Raw genomic sequence first — 23269 nt, 5'->3', positions numbered from 1 at the left:
CAGGAATGGTCCCACTAAGATGTGTGCATATGTGTCTCTGTCTGTGTGTGCGTGTGTGTGTGTGTGCGTGTGTGAGAGAGAGAGAGAGAGAGAGAGAGCGAGCAAGTAAGGCAGTGAGAAAAGATGGCAAGAGTTTTAAAACATCGTTAAGTTGCACAGTCAGACAAAAGAAAGCTGCAGCTTGACTGAGCTGCAGTGCTGTTGTCAGTTTGTGCAGAAAGACTTACTAGTAAATGTGTCTGTGGAAAAAAATATCATAAAATGAATGTATATATCATTTTGTGTTAAATTTTAACATCTTGCTTTTCTTCATATGAGCCAAAACACATTGGGCCAACTGTTGATGGTGAAGATATCTCCCGATTTATGCAAATTCTTCAAAGTTGAGATAGCAATGCCTGCATATTTCATGTGTAAGTTACCACTGTGGTGTTATAAGGTCATTTTGTAGGGTCTGAGCCTCACATGTTCTGTGCAGTGAAATAATACTTAACATAGTGTGTGTGCAGACTAGGGTCTCAGGGTGTAGAGGATTATAAAGGAGCCAATTGGTGGCATGGATAACAACAACAACAGGTAACATTTCAAAATTGAACATCATGGAAATGTTGCCTAAAAACATTCCTGGAAAAATACATCTCCATACTCTGACACAAGACAGCCCTACAGTAAATCCCAATGCCAACTGTACAAAATATATAATGATCTACATCTGTAACCACAGGTTGGCCCTTCAGTTTCTTTATTACATTACATTACTAGTACTGTTGCTGTGGTGGTCTGATGCATGTCCCTGTTACAGTCCTAGTGTGGGTTCTAGTTAAAAAAAAAACCCTGGCAACTTTATTCTTACTTTTTTTTTTTATCACAGATGCACTATTTTTAAACACATGACTGCCTCTGCCCTTCGTCAAACCTGTGTTGATTTCCCCATGGTGGCAATTACATCTTGAGTTCTTCCTATGGAAACACCCCATAGAAAGATCAACACAGAACAACCACAGAATGGTACTGTATACTGTAGCTGTATCAATGTAAAATGATACACAATCAAGATTATAATTTATTTTCAGGGCTTATGTACACTTTCTCTACTGCAAGACTGGCTTTGTTGAACTATTGCTGACCTTTCACTCTTGCACACAAACAAGCTGCCTGATCTGTATTTAACCACACCTGTATGCTTTCCCAAAATTGGAACTGTTCTCTCAAGATACATGTGGTTCAGCCAGCCTAATGGTGATTTATTAATTTAGAATATTTTAAAAAAGATAAAAAGTAGAATGATCCATAAATCAGATATGTGGTGTACTATACCTTAGCAACTTGTCTTTATTTTTCTCCACGTAAGTTGGAGGGACATTTGATACCACCACCTGCATGTCCAGCTGGTTTACAACTGACACCTAAACAACAGGAAAAAAAATGTAGATATAAGTCACACTGTATACAACTCATTTCTACATTTCAAGTGAGCGACAAAAAGCATGATCAGTTGTGAGTTACACTAAACCCCTGAGTCACATTTTCTTCTTTATAAAGGACATTCTAGGGGACTACAATTTCCTGTTTTTGTGGTTTTCACTTGTGCCTGTTCACGTTTCAAATCGATTTCCCTACTCGGCGACACAACCACTGAGTAAACAACTGGTAACTGGCAAGTCTATAGTCAGAAACATTAAGCTAGAGACACTATCAGCTACAGTGCCTTGCGAAAGTATTCGGCCCCCTTGAACTTTGCGACCTTTTGCCACATTTCAGGCTTCAAACATAAAGATATAAAAATGGAGGTGATATTCAGTTTGACTTTACTTTGGTGACTCTGCCTTGGCTATTCACACAGTCATCTATGGAGGAGCTCCAGGGTTTACATGTGGCCTTATGGATGTAGGAGAGTTCTTTTTCCTGTTCCCCCTCATAAATATTATTTTATTTTGACTGATATCTAAAAACTGTGCATAACTTTCACACACACTCCAAAGAAAATCCTGTTTTACAAGGGCCTTTGCTTGTGCCCCAGAATGTTCTCTGTGTACAGTAGTAAAAATATGATATTGTAATGTGCCTCTGTTTGACTGAATGCGATGACCAGTGCGACATCCAGCATATTACTGACCCACTGATTGCACGGAGTAATTGATCTATGCATTATTGCAGCAAGTGAAGCTGACAGCTTGACCTAACAGCATATGACAACACTGCATTGTTGTTTTTGCTCTAAGGAGTGTTCAGAGATTATGATCAGGACAGTTTTTCATTAGGGTGGATGGTGCTTTAAACTAAGACATTCTGGCCTAGTGACCTCTGTTGACTGTACGGTGTAACTGCAGTCTAAGCATCAGAATCTGAATCTGAATCAGCTTTATTGGCCAAGTATGTTAAACACAGAAGGACTCTGGCTCTCAATCTGCTTTGTTAAAGCAACAGGAAATAAAAAATAAAAATGTGTACATTCACAACAGGAAGTATGTGCAATCAAGTAGGAAAAAGTATAGGAGAAAACAAGACCATTTTAAAATATACAGCATGTATGTACATATATGCACACATTGTGTCAGAAGAGCTTTCAGATTGATATATGCACTGGTTATATTTAATCACAAGTGATTGCTGTGTCGTACAATTGTGGATTAACTGTTCAGAGTGACGGCCCAGAGGAAGAAACTGTCCTTGTTTCTGGCTGTCTTGGCATACAGTGACCTGTAGCGCCGTCCACAGGGGAGGAGTTCAAACTGTTCATGTCCAGGGGGTGAGGGGTCTGCAGAAATCTTCTCTGCCCTCCTCTTGATCTGTGAGGTGTATAGGTCCTCCATGAAGGGCAGGCTGGCACCAATGATTCTTTCTGATGAATGAGCATAGAACAGACTCGATGATTTCTCTGTAGAACTGTATCAGCAACTCCTGGGGCAGGTTGAACTTCCTGGCGCAGGAAGTTCATCCTCTGCTGTGCCTTCTTGGTGATGGTGCTGATGTTGGACGTCCATCTTAGAAGAAGCCCTTTATTGCAATGAATTATAATATTTACATTACAATTGTTGTGGTGCGGTGGGTAGAGCAGCAGTCTCCCAACCGGAAGGTTGAAGGTTCAATCTTGGTGCCTGTAGTCTACGTGTCCTTGGGTAAGATCCTGAACCCCCCCAAGTTGCCCATGATAGCGGCACGTATGCATGCAGCGGCCTGGGGCCCTCAGCGGCCCGGGGCCCCCAGCGGCCCGGGGGCCTCAGCGCGAAATTTTGTTATACCTGTCACAATGTTACAATGACAATAAAAAAAATAAAATTAACCTCTGTTTGTGAATGACTTGATAAGTGAACATCACATTGGTTTGTCTTACTGAAACCTGGTTACAGCAGAAGGGATATGTCAGTCTAAATGAATCCACCCCACCTAGTCACAGTAACTCTCATCCCTTGAAGCACAGGCCTAAGGTGGAGGTGTGGCAGCAACCTTTGACTCAACCCTAGACCTAAACATAGCCTCACTCTGAGTCTTTTACACCCAAAGTGGAAAACTCAAAAGCCAGTTCTATTTGTTATTGTATACCGTCCACCTGCCCCTTATTCAGCGTTTTTAACTGAATTCTCAGACTTTGTCTGATTTAGTGCTTAGTGCAGATAAAATAGTGGGTGACTAATATTCATGTAGATGCTGACAATGACAGCCTCAACAGTGCATTCAAATCATTATTAGACTCAATTGGCTTTTCACAAACTATAACCTCACTGTTTTAACCACACCCTTGATCTTGTTCTGACATATGGCATTGAAACTGAACTCTTAATAGTTTTTCCTCAAAACCCTCTTCTGTCTGACCATTTTCTAATAACTTCTGATGGATAATACACTATGTGGAAATAAATTCCACTACAGTAGATGTCTGTCAATGGTGTTATCAAATTTAAGGAAATAATTCCATCATTATTTACTTAAGTGCCATGTGCCAACACAATGGAGGGTGGCCACCTTAACTTTACTCCTACACAAGTCAATAATCTTGTCGATAGTGCTGCAACCTCCCTGCTTATGACAGTTGATATTGTTGCCCCTGTGAAGTAGAATGGGAGGCAGAGCCTTTAGCTATCAAGGAGCTTCTTTCCTGTGGAACCAGCTCCCAGTCTCAGTTGGGGAGGCGGACACCCTCTCTACCTTTAAGATTAGACTTAAGACGTTCCTTTTTGATAAAACTTATAGTTAGGGCTGGATCAGGTGACCCTGCGCCCTCCCTTAGTTATGCTGCTATAGGCCTAGGCTGCTGGGGGGCCCCATGGTGCTCTGAGTTCCTCTCCTCTCTCTCCATGCACTAATATGCCACCATTACATGTCATTAACTGTGTCTCCTCCCGTAGTGTGTCCTCTCTCTGTCCATGTACCTCTCTGCAGGTAGCCCTGGCTTGGGAGCTGTATGTTTCTGATGAGCAGTGACCAGCCACATCAACCTGCCCAGTGTTTGATTGTTTGTTGTTGTGTTTGCTGTGTCTTGTTGCCTTTCTTTCTTTTGTCTCTCCTCTATCCACTCACCCCAGCTGGTCGAGGCAGAAGGCCGCCCACCAAGAGCCAGGGTCTGTCGGAGGTTTCCTCCATTAAAGGGAGTTTTTCCTCCCTGCTGTCACCAAGTGCTTAATCAAGGGGGATTTGTTGGGTTTTTCCTCTATAATAGTAATGTCTAAACCTTACTTTTTAAAGTGTCCTGAGATGACTTTTGTTGTGATTTGGTGCTATACAAATAAAATTAAACTGAACATACATAAATGTGTCTGGAATTAAGTTACATCATCTCAACCTATTTTGATTAAAGGAAAGGGAGACTAGGATTAAACATGCCAACAATCCCAAAAATTACAATATACACACCACTATGTCCGCCTTGCTGCTGTGGCCTTGACCATAGTTGTCTGTAGCAACCACCTCAAACTTGAAATACGACCTCCTCATGTTGCGGTACATGATTGCTGTCTTCACCACGCCACTGTAAGGTTCAATGACAAAGCCATCTTTGCTGTCTTTAGTATCTTTACCAGCAGGAGGGGGAATGATAAGCCGGTACATCATCGCACTGTAGTTACCAGTGTCTTCGTCCAGAGCCTGGAGGATGAGGAAAATAAGACTCATTAGATGGTAAGATTAATCACCATAACACCAGCACAATATAATCACTATTATGAAATATCATCATTATTCATGCAAGCAATACTGTGATCAAGTCATGGTTATTATAATAAGCAATTCTATGATTTGTACTTATAACAAACAGTCAGGCCTCTCCCTCCTTATCATAGTTTTGAATCCAGGAGCTTGACCAGCTGATCAATATGGGACTGTATCATGTACTGTATGTTCATTACTTCAGAATTCATATCTTTTCATTTCCCAGCTTTTTTGGCTTATGGGGAACCTGCAGTGAGACTTTCACTACTTGTACTGTTTAGTGTAGTATTCTGAATCAGCAGCAGGGGGTAAAGTGGTGCTTCGAGCTGTTCATCTGTTCTGTCATTCTGGCTAACAATCAAGTCTCTCCTTCATCGCACATACATGCAAACCTCACACTGACATCCAGACACCGACTCCCAGACATAGATTTATTGCTGGGTCTTTACAGGAAGGACTTGGCGTATGGATTGCAGATTGAGCTCCCACAAGATACAGCACCCACCACATCAAAGGTTAATACTATGACAGGAAGAATCCATCAAAATGTATTTTTCTTAAAATAAAATTGAAGCAAGGAAGTCATTGAGAAATACAGGAAGAAAATAAGAAGGTATATATAGAAGGATGAGGGAATAAGAGGAGTGAGGAAAGAATAGATGTACAGATCTATTTGTGTGTGTGTGTATACACACTTGCAGGGTGAATGGCACAGCTAGGATAACTCTTTAGCAAGAGATCAATACCTGGATTAGTATCAAGCACCTGTTGAAAACAGCAACTGCATTAGCACGGGTGTTGAGTACAAAGCTGATATTTTCTGTAGGACCAAGGGTATAGTTAAGTCCCAAATCCAGGTACATATAAATTCTATGGTTTAGATTATGTGGCGTGTTCACACTGGAACAATTAGTATGCAACATAGAATTGGGACAACTGGGACCAACTATCTGTCCCATCTGCTTTGAGTGACAGTTGGATATGGACAGAAAAAAACTGAAAAGTCCTTTGGTATTCATTGTAATTGTAGCATAACATGAATATGATTTATCACTTTGATAAAGTTGGCAAGATCCTCAAACATTTCAAGGGCTTTTACAACCCCTCCTCTACTGCTTTAGACATTGTGAAAAATCAGCAATATGGAACCTGAAATGAAAACAACCAGTGATTCCCCTACACACCTGAGCCCCATTCAAAAGCATTTTCACATAATCACTTGTTTAGAAAAGCTACTGAACAAGACTGTGTGGAAAAAATGTAGCCGCATCATTAATTTCATTTAGACCACTGTGAGGTGCCAATGCAGAGCCTAGACCAAAGCGCTTCAAAAAACCGGTTCAGTTTTGCTGCAGTGTAACATCGTCTGCCAACTGTGAATGATAACCAAAACATGCCAGCCTGCACACCAGATAGATTATTTTACAACCTATCTTGTGTAGTTTTACTCTTTACCTTGCGAGCGTCATGATGGAGAATAAAATGCTTGTCATTGGGGTAACTTTCTGGAGTTGCACAATTCTTTCAGCTGCTGTGTGGCGCTTTGATAAATCTTCTATATATATAGAACACACCCACACCAGTGCAGCTCTTTGAATTCTTTTCATGCAGGGCTATTTTCAGTTTGAACTCCAACTAACAGGGAAGATTGGAACAAGTAATTGAAAGGGCAAGGAAAGGCTGTAGAAAGGAAGAAGGGTAACTTCCACATGTCTCTGGAAGACAAAATGTGACACAAATTGATTTAGAAGAAAAAACGGAATCTTTGGAGCTAACGAGTAGGTTTGTTAATGTGAGGCTCATCTGCAGTCTAATCAATATCTGTATTCTCACATCCTCTAAGGGACAAAAAGACAGATGAACTCCTCTGCATGTGCACTTGAACACGTGCTCTCTGAAGACACAATAGCTGTGCATGAGGCAATACACAAAGATAAATGTAGCCTAGTACACACACACAACTCATTAAGACAACGTGCATGCTTCAGACAGATGTGATGGGATTAGTTATACTTGAGTGAAACCACAGATTGAAAACACACATTTCCCAAACCTCTCCATCTTTTCTCTCTCTCTCTCTCTCTCTCTCTCTCTCTCTCTCTCTCTCTCTCTTGCCTTTTTGTCTGGATGTGAGCAAAAGTGCTTGCAGCACCCCTGTCTTTCTCTCTAGTCATCCACCCACTCCATCTATCCATCCACCCATGAATCATGCATGTCTTCCCTGCCTTCTTCTGTCCAGTCAGTTTCTCTCTCAGCAGGATGTCAGTTATGTCAGTTATATCTAACCATCAATCCTCTCTCTTCCTTCCAACCTCCAGATCTTTTGTTTCTCCCTGTAGTAATCAAGCCTACTAGCAGGGTATTAGTCCTTCCTGTCAGTCTGTTTAAGAGGTCAGATGACTGTAGAGCAGGTTACTCAAAACAAACTCTAGCCAAAATCAATATGCAGAACTGTGTTTGCAGCATAATCATTTGAGATACCACAAAAAATGCAAATTCTTTTTAAACTTGTAAAAGTGTGATTTTAAATACGACTCATACTCTCCCTTAATGCCCTCATCTTTCATGTCACTCTCACTACGATCTAATGAAGCAGGGATATCCAAGAATGTTCATCAAAACTGTAATGAAATATTAAAGAAAATACTTTTCTGCCAGAGACCATGCTCAAGTCTCATATGGCATCCACGCTCATTAGAACATATTGCTGCATCTCAAATAGGGCTCCCTGACCCATTTTGGCTCTGACAAATAGGCTGACAGGTATTTCAGTAATATGAGAGTCACTCGATGTGCTTACAGTGATATGAAATTCTTCTAAAGTCAAAAAAAAAAGTCGAGGGAGAGAAACAGAATATCCTCGGCGGTTTTTCTAGTTACTGGACTGTAGATTATGTCTCTTTAAAACAAACAATGCATATAAAAGTGCACACAATCCACACAAGCACTGTAAGCATCTTCACGCTGAGCTGAACTCAGTGTTGTAGGAAGCCGTCATAATTCTTTTGTGACAAGTCTTAATATTTTGAACCTTACACTAAAAACTGAAAAATGATCTTAAACAAGAACAAGTAACAGAATAAGACAAAAAAGAAAAAATGCAATTCCTACAACAATGCAACCTAAAAAGTTGGAATGCAAAATAACTGAACAATGGCATGTAGTTTTTATTCAAGAAGGAAGGATTAACTGCATTACATTGTCCAGTTGTCCTGTTGTTTTAGCCACACTGTATGAAGCTAGCAGGTTTGTACTGTATATGTTCGTGTGTGTAAACACGTCTGTCTGTATTTGTACCTGTACTTGCAAGACTGAGGTAAAGGTTTTGGCGTCTTCTGCAACCCCTCCAATATAAAGAGATCTGGTGAAAACTGGCGCATGGTCGTTCTCATCCTGGATGTCGATCACCACCTTAGCTGTGTTAGCTAGGACACACACAAACATAATTTACACACTTTGCTTTTGGTATTAAAAAGTAGAAACACAGTATTTGCTGGTAAACAGGCAATGTAGACCTGCTTGATGCACTGCAGAGGACTCCTTTTGCAGATGGCTAACTGTTTTTTTTATACTAAAGAAACCTCACCGTGTTTTAAACTAAAGATAGCAATGTGAAAAATGAAATAACTGATATAAAGCACCCATAATAAACAACAAGCGGTATCACAACTTCAGAGCTGTAGCTCCAGCAGTCTCAGGCCTGCACTTCACAACCTGCAGCACCGGCCCAACCTGTGTCACATACTGACAAGAAAAACAGCAGCACCAAATATAGACATCTACAAGCAGGAAAAGTCCTGTCTTTCCTGCCGGTGTTACAAGTATTACAGTTGCGTCAGCTCTTAGCTATCTTTGCTTGTAGGGGATAATATCCACACATCTAGTCTAGAGGTCTAAATTGGTATTGCTGTTGCTTTTCTTTTCTAGAGGTTTTGCAGGTTGACAAGTGTAAAACTGCTCTGACAATGATTGAACAGTCTCAGTAGTAAAACGTCTGCACCCTAGTTCCAGGTGCAACCTTGTTTCATGGGGTGCTCAGCAGGATTTTGAAAAAAAAAAGATGAGCAGAGAAACAGCAGGGACAAGGGGACTTAAACCCCCCCAAAAAACCAGTTTGAAATCTTATGCATTTCTCTACAACACAGTCATGATAAGTCACACAGTCAAAAACTGTGTGACTTATATGGGGGAAAAAAAACCCTGTGCCACTCCATCTTTCCAGTTGAGCCATGCCCAGAGAGAAAAGCACAGAGAAACCAAATAAAAACATTGCTCATGTTAAATAACAAAACTTCTAACTTTGTCAGAAAATATATACGGTACTAATATATACAGTAAGACCAAGTCCGCCATAGCAACATTATAACAAAACAGGTTTCATGGGTTTCAAAAAAGTTCACATATAGTATAAGATGATATAACAGAGCACAGAGAATGAAGGATTGTTAGCTTCACTTCCCCAGCTGATAGGTTTCACAACTTTGAAAATGAGCTGTGCACTGCTTAAAGTTTAGAAATGCTGCATTAGAGGTGACCCTACTCTGAGCCATCTAATCACATTTTTGAAATATATGCAACAAGAAACCTCAGTGGTCATGAATATTGAGAACACTGCAGTGAAAACATTATGGCTTATTCATATTAAAAGTCTTCAAAAGTATTGTCTGCTGAGATTCAAAATCAAGTTTTGCATCAGTGAATAATAATGTATTAATATGTTAGGTGTTACTATAATTAAAAACACTACATGCAGTGTACAGTGTGAGGCAAAGCACTGTACCAGTGAGCATGTGCCACTCATATTCACTTGGTGCACATCGCCAACATTAGTATTTATCTGGCCAAAAACATGGAAACAAACAACAGCAATAGACCAAAGGGGTGAATCTTGTGAGAAAGAAACAGCTCAAGTCTGATCAAAACAAACAAACAAACAAAAAAGCATAAAAAACATTGGCATGTGAAAAGAAATATGCAAAACAAAAACCTGCTTGTCTACAACAGCCATCCTATTTACAATTCCAACCTTAGAAAACGGAATTAACACATTGCTAGAATCCTATTGATCTGCTGCCTGATTAAAATGCATACCAAAAAGAATTGAAGGGGATTTGCTAATGACTACAATGATTTGTAGTTACAATCTGCATAGAATTCAAATAGTTGAATGAAATAAGAACAGCATGTGGTAAACATGATAATTAAAGAAGAAAGCAGAGACGTGGGATGCTTAGCATCAATTAAGAAAAATACAGACAGAGAAAGAAAGACTAGCAGAGAGAGACAGACAGGAAAAATGAAAGCGGGGAAAAGTTAGAAACTAATTAGTCATTTTTACTTCAGTCCAAGTCTCAATTAAAATCACAAAAACTTCTTTTGGTCAGTCTTTGCTCCCACATGCAACTGAAGGAAAGCCATTCTGTTTTTGAATGGGTTTAAATGTGGATGGAAGTGAAAGAAAAAAAAAAGATAAAACAAATGCTTAGATTAAATCATAGAAGATTTGACCTGCACAGATAAATATGTACCGATGCCTGTGACAGAGCAGTGGTGGAAGTCACCATTTACTGAAGTACTGTGCTTAAGTACAGGTTTTAAGTAGTTGAGTATTTTCCTTTTACCTCCACTTCACTACATTTCAGAGTAAAATATTTTTTACTCCGCTACATTTGTCTGACGGCTAAAGTTACAAAAGAAATTTCAGATCAAAATCTTGCATAAAAAAGATGTAATAAGCTTATAAAAAATTAAATCAGTTGCTCTGATCCTTAAAATCAGAACATCGGTGAAATTTGTGGTGATGTAATCTGATGTTAGTCCTGTAACCTCAGCATAGGAGACACAATCACGCACTTACTCTTAGAGGGAGCTCTGAGGTTCGAGGACACCACTCTAATGGAGTCTGCTTCAACCTTCAGAACGTAGCTGGAATTGGTTTCGTAGTCCAGAGGCTTGGCTGTGGAAATCACTCCTGTGGTTTCATTCAATGCAAACATACCTGGAGAGAACGAGAGAGAGAGAGAGACAGCAGGAGTGGGGAAGAAAGGGTGAATGAAAATGAGAGCAAAAGATAAGGGAGTACGGTCAAAGGAGAAGGAAGCATAGAGTTTACTTTTAGCCACAACTTATACAAATCTGAAATCAAGTCTGGTTTTTCCCTGGCTAATCATGGCGATTGATTGATATAGTTCAGGTTAGGGTTTACATACAACAGTATGCCCTGTCCATAACATAATAAACTCACCAACTACTTTATCAGTACTCACATCCAGGCAGTGTCATGAGCCAAGTCCACAACTGAGATGTCCTGTGTATAAGCACCTCTGAGTATACTCACCTCCCTCGTCGCCTTGAATGATAGAGTACACGATGGTTTGATTGACAGCAGCTGCTAGGATGACTCCCACCAGGGTCCCAACAGCAGCATCTTCACTCACTGGTGGAAACCTGGGAATGGACCAGTCAATCAATATCAACTGATACAATTAAATATGTATAAGTAGATCTTGGGCCCACTTCCTCTGGAGGGCCAGCTGCCATTTGGCAACAACTGTGAGTTAAATCTGTCAAGCATGTCCAAAATGTTTAACTCCTCCATGTTGGCAACTTCCTCTACTTTGACTTTACCCCAAAAGAAACAAACATAAGCAGTGCTCGCCCTCAAAGAGCTACTTAGAGGGTATTGCAGATGCAGATACTGTAGGAACCTGAAAAGTTGTTGTTGTTGTTCAAAGATTAATTAGGTTGGCTGCTGAACAACCTTTTTCCCACTTTATCTTTGTCACAGCATTCATGTTTGCTGTCTTTTGCATTTAAATGTCCAACAACACAGCTCATCAATACATTGCTGTCAGCTGTAGGACGCCGTGTGTCAGTCTGACATCAAAACAAAGCAGGCTGTGCTCACACCACATGCTAATACGTAAAAACAAAGGCAGTGAGTAGTTCACCCAAGTGTGTCATGGTCCTGCAAGTTAAATAAGTTTTAAAAAGCCATGAATATGGAGTCTACTTTGGGGAAAATAAAAGAGTAATCCATTAAGGGAATAAGCAAATAGTAAAAAAATAAAATAAAATAAAAAAAATAATCAATTTCCTTAACCCCAAAAAGCATTTGAAAAAAATATTTATTTGTATTAATTAAAGTAGAGAAAAGCAGAAAATCCTGATATTTGAGAAGTTTGAGCCAAAGAATATCTGACATCTGGTTGATTTGAAAAATAAAAGAATATTTGATTATAAAAATAGCTGATTCATTTTCTGTTTATGTAGTAATACATGCAAAGCCCCTGGCACGGCCAAGGCATCTGACTGGCCCTATTAGCCGCCTCGGCCAAGCAGTGAAATTGAACCATGAACAGTTTTCAAAGAGAACCCAGGCATCATCTTGTTTTTGTCCACCTGCCTCTCATTGCATATGGCAGGCGGCCTTCCTCGCTTACAACGCTGACAGATTTTCTTAGAATCTGGCAACTCTTAAATTTCCAACAGATTTCACTCCATTAAATAAACCCAGTCCAGTCATTAGGCCAGTCATCACAGCTGGCTAAACGTTATAACATGGACTACCAACTGGCTAAGCTATCGAGTAATCACAACATGATAAATGGGACTGTTGGGAAGCAAGAGGGAGGTGAGTGTGTTTGTGTAGATGTTCACTTTCGTCCCGATCAATTGCTTCTCTAACCACTTGCTCTGTCCAAACACTTCCAAGCAAATACATAATAAACCTGATGATTATCAAAAGAATATACATTTAAATAAAAAAAGGGGTTTGGCGATAGGCGCCTGCAGCAGCTGAAATACTGGTTTAAAAAAAGAAACAAAAAAACATGAACATGTTGATTTGTCAAAGCAGGAGATTCACAGGTGTTACTATCATTAACCATCTGTTCTATTGAAGTGTTCCAGCACAGTAAGCTAACATGCAATATACCGAGTCTCTGTAACACAAGTAGCTGAATAGCTATAATCAATTTTTATATTCTCATATGCTTTTCTTACAGTGACAGGTCAAAGTGCATTTTGTCTACTGTACCATCTAATCCTACCCAAACTGGGAGCCAAGCTAAGACTCTGGGCTTTAAAGTGGTGTCCTTTATTTTATTTCAAATTAAATATGCTGAAGCACAGAGCCTGAAAAACAAAATGTGCAAATGTCTGGGTGTTGCTGTTGACTCCTCTTTTGCCTTTATGATAGTCTACAGTAAAGAGTTAATTGGAAATGAGGGGAACAACAATGGTCCCTGGCAGAATTTGATTGTGGAGCTGAGTATCTTAAACCCCCAGGATATCAGCGTGCTCCTGAAATATTGTATTTTCTTTTGGAATCTGTATTGAGTCCAACAGTAGGTTAGATCAGCAGGAGAAGCTTTATAAAACCAGCCAACATGTAAATGTTTCCTCAGGCATCAGCACTGTTCACTCAGAACAGAAAATTAAAAACACTCATAGTCCATCCATAAATATGGACTAAATTTGTGGCAGTGCAATAACTTATAAACATGAAATAATCCCCTGCTCTTATTATGCTCTTTCTTCCTCTGTTAGATCTCTTTTTTCCCCTCTTTCTCTCCAATCCTCCTACTTCTTCCACACTAAAATCTCAATTTAATACTTACACTCACTCCTTTCATACCTATTTAAATTTCTCCTTCTGCATCTGTATCTCCTCTTCTCACAGTCTTTCCTTCGGCTGCTGCTGCTTCCTCAGCTGCAATTGTTATCCATTCCTCCATCCTTCCCTCCCCACAATGAGCACTTGACACGGGTGAAGGAGCACACACACACCTACACACACGAAAGCTGATACTCCAGAGAACTCGACTGGATAGGTCAAAATGCATTTACAGATCTACAGATGCACACATGACTTTGGGCATGCAACCCCCCCCCGTGCTCTGTAATCATTGTTGTCCTAACTACAGCAGGCTGGGCCAATGCTGATAACAAGAGAAAAACATACATATACACACAAAGCTATACTGCTATACTTGTGAGGACATTGTACTGACATTCATTAGTTTCCTGGAGGCTTACTCTAACTGTAATGTTGTCATAATTCTGTCATTAACTCTAAAACCAGATTTTGACCCTAAAATTAAAGACTGCAGTGTGTTTGTTTTTGAGATGGTGTGAAAAGATCTTTGTTCCTGCAAAGTGATAAGATAACACACAAACACACATACACCAGGAGCACTGATTCAGAACAGCTACAGGACATAAACCTTAACAAAGCTGTGAGAGTGTTCAGAGTGAACACTGTGAAGGGCTAGCCAGAATACTGAGGATAATGATAGATGTTGGCAATCACATGGGCCTCAGTCTTACAGCCAGTGTCATTGGTTCATCTCACTCATGGTGGTTTTTGGTTTTTTAGCCTCCTTCAGCTCCTGTTTCTTTGACACATTGTCTTCTCCTAGTGTCATTTTTCTGTTTGTCCCTCCTGCAATGCTCCTTTTCAATTCTCTCTTTCTACCCCACAGTTCTGGTTCTGGTTCTGTCATTTCTTTTAATCACTCTCCTTTCCCTGTGTGTCTTTGTCGACACTAAACTATCATTTCTGGTGTGTCAAACAGTGCTTTAGTTATTTCGGACTGTGGCAATGGTTCCTCCCGAAAGTGTTTGTCTTCACACGACAACCATACCTGATGAACAGCAAATTGTAAATTGATCAAATGATGTACACTGATGGCTAACAAATGCACATAGTGTCTGAGAAAAAGGAAAACGGCTCACAGCAAAATATAAAATAGCTACAGTGGTCTGCAACACAAAACGCACTAGTCTCACAATAGCAGCTCCAAAATTGGACCCATCCATCCATCCATCCATCCATCACTTTACCAATGTTTTTAACTTTGTTGTGGGGTAGCTAGACTGCATGGGCACTATTTTAATTGTCAAAATTAAAATTAATCGCTTGTGTAAATTTTATGTATTTGCATAATTTTACTATTCACAAACAATAATTAATACATGGAAATGTGTTTTAAAGATAGTGATGCCCACAGTGAAACAAGCTTACTGAATACATGGTCAGGAACCACTTGCCCTGCCTTCACGGACCACCAGGGGTCCGCAGACCACGGGCTGAAAACCCCTATCCTACAGTGACAGCACACACGCTCAGTCACACCACACACTCACATATACAGAGGTGTGCAGTAAAATTATAATTGAAACTTAATTAAAAATGTCAGGAAACACCCTCAGAAATGCCATGACCAAGTTTAACAGCTAAATTATTGTCTTTGCTGGTAATGTGAATTTATAATAACCTGGGGAGGTTGACTTTTATTGTTCATGTCCTGGGATATTGTTCTTGTGTCTGCACTTCTGAAGTGATGCAGTGATTTAAACAATTCCTCTTCATCAACCTAGTGCTTTAGTTATTTCAGACTGTGGCAATGGTTCCTCCCAAAAGTGTTTGTCTTCACAAGACAACCATACTGGATGAACAGCAAATTGTAAATTGATCAAATGATGTACACTGATGGCTAACAAATGCACATAGTGTCTGAGAAAAAGGAAAACGGCTCACAGCAAAATATAAAATAGCTACAGTGGTCTGCAACACAAAACGCACTAGTCTCACAATAGCAGCTCCAAAATTGGACCCATCCATCCATCACTTTACCAATGTTTTTAACTTTGTTGTGGGGTAGCTAGACTGCATGGGCACTATTTTAATTGTCAAAATTAAAATTAATCGCTTGTGTAAATTTTATGTATTTGCATAATTTTACTATTCACAAACAATAATTAATACATGGAAATGTGTTTTAAAGATAGTGATGCCCACAGTGAAACAAGCTTACTGAATACATGGTCAGGAACCACTTGCCCTGCCTTCACGGACCACCAGGGGTCCGCAGACCACGGGCTGAAAACCCCTATCCTACAGTGACAGCACACACGCTCAGTCACACCACACACTCACATATACAGAGGTGTGCAGTAAAATTATAATTGAAACTTAATTAAAAATGTCAGGAAACACCCTCAGAAATGCCATGACCAAGTTTAACAGCTAAATTATTGTCTTTGCTGGTAATGTGAATTTATAATAACCTGGGGAGGTTGACTTTTATTGTTCATGTCCTGGGATATTGTTCTTGTGTCTGCACTTCTGAAGTGATGCAGTGATTTAAACAATTCCTCTTCATCAACCTTTGTGTGCTGGTAATGATTTTAGTTATTATCATTAATCAAAACCAAGTGTATGATTACCCTCTCTTTGTCTCTTGAAACCATCCCAGTCTCCTGCTCTCCATTCATTATCCATTGTCTCCTCTACTAATGAACTACAAAGTTCCAAGAATCAGTAATATGTCAAAACACTTTCGTCTCAAAGCTTTACTAACCTGTCCTTGTAATAGTGGTGATACACCTGACTAACACATTAAAGCTACGACCATGACACCTTTATTTATAAAATCTGTTTCTGTCCATGGCAGATGCAGAGGCTAATTTATGCCTTTGTGCCATCCAGACTTGATGACTGTAACGCTTTGTTTTCAGCCCTGCCACACTCTAGCACTAAAAGTCTTTGAAAGGTTCATAATGCTGAACTAAATCCCGATGGTTTGACCACATTACACTAATTTTAGCTTCCCTTCATTGACTCCTTATCTTTGTCAGATCAGACTTTAAGGTGCTTTTAATGACAGAAAATCCTAAATGGACTTGCCCCTTCCTGCTGGTTTGATCTCCTTAAACCTTTATATTAGATCCCATGCTCTTTGCTTTCAGATTGCAGGGTTCCTGTCTGTTCCCAGGGTTAAAAAGAAGTCTTCTGGCTGCAGGGCTTTGCTCTGGAATAACCTTCCTTCCTGACTCTGTAGAAGCCTTTAAATCCAAACTTAAAACTGATTTTTATGCTTTAATTTTCAGTTAATAGCTTATGGTTTGAATACTTCAGCCCTTGAATCTTTTACCATTCTCTCACCTGCAAGACTGTCCTTCTGCAGAATACAACAGCATACCGTAGGTCATTTGTGCCAGCAGGTTATTATGACAAAATGTTACGTGGCAATTTTTGGTGTCATCTAGGGGCCGCTATTAATTATGACATGAGGAAAAGAATAAGTATTTAGAAGCACAATGTCCACATTAGGACGAGGTTGGGTGAGCAGTTAGGTACAGTACACCCAACACAAGATTTCCCCTTCAGGAGACCAGAGTTCAATTTCACTGTGTGACTTGTTTTTCCAAGAGTTTTTGTTCCTAAACGAAACATCGTTTTGTTCCTAAACCTAAATAGTTTTTGTGCCAAATCATAACCGAGTGTGGTAAAGCATAACGAAATTGTGACGTTTCATAATAGTAGCATCATATTTATGACAGTTTCCAAGAAGACAGTTCCAGTAGCAGCTTGCTGCTAGCTAGCCATTGTGTTTATGGCTGTTTTCCATAACGACAAGTTAGAACCATTTAACGGTTACTGCGTATCTGGATCATAGCTTTAAGGAGTCTGTTGCCATCTGTCAACCTTCATATCGATGGCCTGCATATTTTCTAAATAGTTTTTGAAGTGGAGGCATATGTATGATTATGTTTGCTTGTACTGGCTAAAATGAGCTTTTCAGTGATGTCTGTGATGTTTTTAAGCTCATATTTCCTGTGATGTATTAAAGGAGCAGGATAGCAGCTTTGAAGACGTGTCAAGTGGGAATAGCAAAAACAAGGTCTCAGCTATTAAACAGGAACAATAAATGACATGTCTTCACATCAATGATATATCAGTGTACAGATGTCTGTCTTCCTGACTAGTGACTCTGAACAGGTCTATTTATCAAGATAACAAAATATTTTGAGTGTTGGTCTGTTGAGCTATCAGTTTGACTGTCTTCTTGTCCATCTGCCTCTGAATGCTTCTTTTGAGTCTTTACCTGCTTGTTTGCTTCAATCTACTTCACTCTGTCAGCCTGTCAGCTCATCTGCCTTTTTAAAGCCTTTCCTCCCTGTGTGATGATCCATCTGTGTCCACGTGTCTGCATCTCTATCAACTTCAGTGTGTTTTTGCAATGGTGTGTTCCAGCAGCACTGTCTCCCGGTTTTTCCCTCAGACTTCTAGCGTAGCATTCCCGGAGTCCTCTCCCTCCTTCTGCTATTCTTTCTTCATCTTCTTTTTCTTCATCTGCAACTCAAGCTTCATATCTTTGAACTGCTTATTGCTACTATCTTTTCCCAAAATCTTCATCTGTCATTCTTTATGCGCACTCTCCCTCTATCCCTCTCCCTTTCATACCACACCCCTCTTTCTCACTGTCTCCCAGCTGCAAGCAATCTTATAAATAACACCATAATGGTTGTTTGCCATTTGTTGTCACAGTTGCAATATTGCCAGGAGCACTCCATGTGCACTTGCCTGTTTGTGTGCATCAACAAATCAAGGTAACCTTCATCTGAATTGGTTAGACATATACCAGATTTATAGAGCTACAGATCTGATGCGTTTGTTTTGATGTACACTGGAGCATGCTTTTATCTCAGTTAAAATGTCTCAGGGCCTTTATTCATTTTGGCAGAGAAGACATTTGATTTGATACAATATAGTTTACTGTAAATGAAACTGGCTTATAAACCAACAGCAAAAGAGGAAGGAAGTAACAAAAGTTAGAGGTGAAAGAGGACTAAAGTACAGCGTCCACTAGAGAACATTTGGCAGGAAAGTTAAATGTAAAAATGTACCAAATACCTAAGCAACTGAGAACATGAGGTCTAGTGAAAGCTCTCTGTAAGTCCCTAAGAGATTCTTACAATATAAGGAAAAAAAATATGTAGCAGTTTTCAGGAGATGAAATTCAAATAATGTATTAAACTGAGGTTCGGAGTACCTCAAGGCTCTAATGTGTTTTTTTTTTGTGCTTGGTTGCTTCTCACCATAGCTATATACAGAATCTGTTTAGCTTTCTTTACATTGTTGTCTCACCACCTCCTGCCTGGATGCCTGTGGTTCCTGAACAGAGCATGTACTGTATTATCAGTGCAGAGCAGCTGATGGATACGACCTGATTTATCTACACTTGCCACGGTGTAGTGTGTTATCTCTTTGTAATGATGCAAGACAAAGCAACATATTGCCATTGTGATCACGCAATTTCTTGATTAAATACTGAGCTTTGATGTTTAGAAGTGTTTTAGCTCAACTCTCTCACTGCCTATTCATTAGATTAATTCACAAAATAACAGGCTATGATGCATTCTGACAGCATGAGTGCATGGATGCACAGTCCTACACACACAAACACAATGAAAACATTTATGCACACGCAAGGAAAGGGCTGGGAGGGGTTTGTAGATTTCGATAATCTTTGAAAAGGCAATATTTTTGTTCTGTTCACTTAACCTCATGCTGATATTTGGCACTAGGTGCTGATAACTATGCATGTGTATGTGATACTGACTGCATACTAATTCTGCAGGTGCAAGGCTGGTCCTACAGTGAAAGAAATGAAAGAGGGCAAAATAAAAATTCTGCTCAGACTAGACATTTTTTTTCCAATGATTTAAACTTTAGCATCATTACTGTTTTACTACATAAGGAACTCAAAGAGAGAAAATGCAGCTGGTTACACTGGTATTCAGCCTCAATGCACTGTGAGCGTGTATATGCATGCATCTGTATGGGTGTGTGTCAGTATCCTGATATAGTGAACTGTAATACAATACCCTAATTTTACTGCATCCTGAGAAATGTGAAGAAATATTGTGCATGAAGCTCAGCTTCTTGCACTACTAAACAAGTAAAAGAATTTTTAGATAAATGGGCCCGTACTATGATTTGGCTATGTCAAGGTAAGGTAAACTGCATTATGAGCATTTTACAACATTGTAGGCTTCTTGCTGTATATGGTCATACAGCAGTAAAATAAGAGCGGGTTAGGTTCTAAACTGCAGCCTGTTTTTGAAATGAAACTACGAGGTCAATGTGCCAACTTTCAGCTCTTGTGACCTGTGTCAAAATTAGTTTTTAGCATATTCTCAAGAGCAATAAAATAGGGGTTATCAATTTTACCCTGCCCAGAAGCTGAGACTATTTTAATTTCACCTGTTTCATTTGAAACGCAGTGTTCTGCAGACTACCAAACCAAAAAGAAAAACAAAAAACAGCAATTATTCGAATGGACAACCTGAAAACATAATGCCTCTGGCCGTGGCCATTGCCAGCTCAGACACAAAAGTATAATCAAAGCTTACACAGTCAAAATCATAGAATACAATGTTACTTAAAGGTACACAAATACATTTCCGCTTTTGCTGTTTAACACATATTATAGTGGAGGTGTTAATTAGGGCCCACTGTCGCTGTTGTCAAATTATTTACACGACCTATCTACTTTGAAAAATGCATACATAGATTTCTTAACTATCACATGACAAGGCTGAAATGTTTATCATGCTGTACAGTCAGTGGGGGTGTCAAGATCAGAAAGCTTCACATTTTGCATATTATGGCTCAAAGGTAACATGCCCTTTATAAAGCAACACCACATATGAAATGCTTCATGCGTAGAACACTAAACTTGGATTTGAAAAGACATGAGTTAGTTATAATTTAATATTCAGCCTTGCCCATGGTTACAAGCCTCTGTTGAAACCACACAAAATCATTAGGGTGCATTAGTAAGATCTTAAAACTACACTGGTACAATGGTTAGCTTTTATTCAATGAAGCTGGGATAATTAATTCAAAGCTGGTGCATTGTATTCTTTGTAAGTACAACATGGAATTAGAATAAAAAAAACCATACACACACACTAAACTACAGGGAAAAATGTAAAATAGGAGGTTCACTTGCACACAGAGACACACAAAAACAAACATAACAAAGACAAATACCCCATAAAGGGACATTCACTGTGCACAAACTGTGGGTTGATTAACAAAAAAATAAAATACACAGCGCACGCTCAGACAGCCGCACACACTCTTTTAGCTGGAAGCGATGTTACATATTCATAAAGGCAGTATGGCTTGCTGACACCTCTCTCTTGCCTCCAACCCTCTTCCTAAAAATAGATAAAACCCTGCTGTGAATGAATGGAAAACCTTGACATCTTCATATTTTGTCTGTATTAGTGGGAAAACCTGCCTATATTGACACAGAAGTTACAATCACTCCCAGACAGGCTCATTAGCTTAGAGCTGATGGAGCTCAGGTGTTCGAGTGAAGAGAGCTAACAGGTTTGTTGTAACTGAAATGCAGATATCCAATACTTCTATAAAATAAGTGCCAAATGTGATTTCTACTTCTAATATTGAAACACTGAAGCATTTAGAAAAATGAGCATCCTCTCGTCATCATTAACAGACAAAATCAGAAGCTACTAGTGGAAAAATAAAGCAATTTCAATGCAGAAAACAGGTTAAACATTAAGAAAAAAAATTATATTATGTATTCAGAGAAAGACAAGGAACAACAGGTCAAGCTAGTGAAACAGAGAGATAATAGCCCGAGACTACAAACCAGTTTCACATCTGACCTCACTGTCCATCCTGGCAGTCACTGAGGAAAAACCCTGAGGTGACCCCAGAGCCTCATAAAACAAACATCAACTGAAGACTTACAGTGATGGTCTGTGTCTGTCTGCAAATGAGAGTATAATTTCTGCTTGTTGAGTTTGTACTCTGTGACTGCTTGGTTTATTGGCATTTCCAGAGACATGAAAAAATGTGTGAAATTTGTGTGTGATGTTCTCACAAAATATTATATCAATGCTCCGCACTCGTTTCATAGCTTCTGTGGATAAACATTTATGCAGCTAGAGAATGAAAGAAAATAGGTTTTAAAACTATATTAGATACAACATCTGACTTTTTTTTGCATAAGCTTTTCAATGCAAACAGTTCTCTGTGTGCTTTTTCCTTTGCTTAGGGCAAAATTCTAATTCATCAAAACACACAGGGACTCAGAGGATATTACATGTACTGGCCAAACCTGCCCTTTGAGTAATGGCCAGTGGTAAACACAGAGACAGTAACTGATCAGTGTCCATTTCTGTATGCTGATGTTTCAGGGCGCACTGGTTTGGAATGGAACGCTGGAGTTTGTATCATGAAATTAAACTAAAGATAAATTCTTATTCTCTTCTGAAGGCCTCTAACACTAAAGCACATCAGTTGAGAAATCAAAACTGAATTAGAGAACAAACATCAATCAGACTTGGCACCTCCTGTGTGTGTGTACAGCTTCTAATCTGAGACAACAGCTGTTTAAAGGTCATTTACTTCTGTCAAGTATACTTTTTGATGATTAAAGACTGTCCCTATATTTTTAATTGTGTATGCTGAAGTGTGGTAGGACCCGTATTATGTGCTCCTTGTTTTAATCAGATAAGTTAAAACTGAATTAAATTAAATTTAAGTTTCTTGCACAAGAAACGTTTCTCCATATTTTGCTAAACATATATTGGTGTCATTCATTAATTTACCAGGTGAAAAACAAATCATGTCTTAGTTGGAAGGAACAAGTAGATACCACTGAAAATTTCAGATGCTTTTATTTACTTACTCACTGTATGGGTTGGTGTGTGAAATTGAGATGAACATCCCTCGTTCTCCACAGGACTGCCACCCCTGCAACAGCGACTATAAACTCTGTGTGTGTCTGTCTGATGGAGCGTGATATCATCCCCCAGGTTTATCGGTCCCCCCCTTTTTTTTTTTATTGGTCAAATAAGCTGTTGCTTGTATGTGTTACCACTAGTGACAACAGGTTTTGCCACATCTACCACAACTGAAGTTTTAAGCATTTTATCTTAAAAAAGAAAGCTTGTTTTGTGTGTGTCTGTGTACCTGTATTCTTCCTGGGTGAACACAGGAATGACTGAAGGCTGAAGGACTGTGATCTCTACTAGAGCTGTGTCCTCCAGTACAGGCTCGCCACCATCATAGGCCACCACCACCAGCTGTCTCATGCACACACATACACCAGTAAAGACAGAGACAGAACATTCATTAGATTTTCAAATGCTTGCTAGTGCTGAGACTGTTTATGCCCTCTAACACTGCAAAGAGATTAGCTCTCATTATTTTACAGTCTGCTGACAAGGACAGGCACCTAAGTGGATGGAGCTAATGTAACCCAACTGATGTTGTGGTTATTGAAAAAAAAAA

At 39.4% G+C, this 23269-nt stretch overlaps 1 protein-coding gene across 1 annotated transcript in view; it reads right to left on the bottom strand.

Moving 5' to 3' along the window:
- LOC109962900 (protocadherin-15-like) overlaps window positions 1-23269 on the bottom strand; it is a 153740-nt gene that overhangs the window by 24844 nt on the left and 105627 nt on the right. Inside the window, exons 26-31 of the mRNA XM_020605022.1 lie at window positions 22949-23061; window positions 11483-11592; window positions 11003-11143; window positions 8443-8570; window positions 4852-5082; window positions 1318-1406 (exon numbers count right to left, since the gene is read on the bottom strand). Of these exons, the coding sequence (XP_020460678.1) occupies window positions 1318-1406; window positions 4852-5082; window positions 8443-8570; window positions 11003-11143; window positions 11483-11592; window positions 22949-23061 (812 nt within the window). The remainder of the gene's footprint in view (window positions 1-1317; window positions 1407-4851; window positions 5083-8442; window positions 8571-11002; window positions 11144-11482; window positions 11593-22948; window positions 23062-23269) is intronic.

Source organism: Monopterus albus, unplaced genomic scaffold, assembly GCF_001952655.1.
Source record: "Monopterus albus unplaced genomic scaffold, M_albus_1.0 scaffold69.1, whole genome shotgun sequence".
In the NCBI taxonomy this organism is placed as follows: Eukaryota; Metazoa; Chordata; class Actinopteri; order Synbranchiformes; family Synbranchidae; genus Monopterus; species Monopterus albus.
The sequence above is the reverse complement of the archived record's forward strand: the minus strand, read 5'-3'. Positions and strand labels throughout refer to the sequence as shown.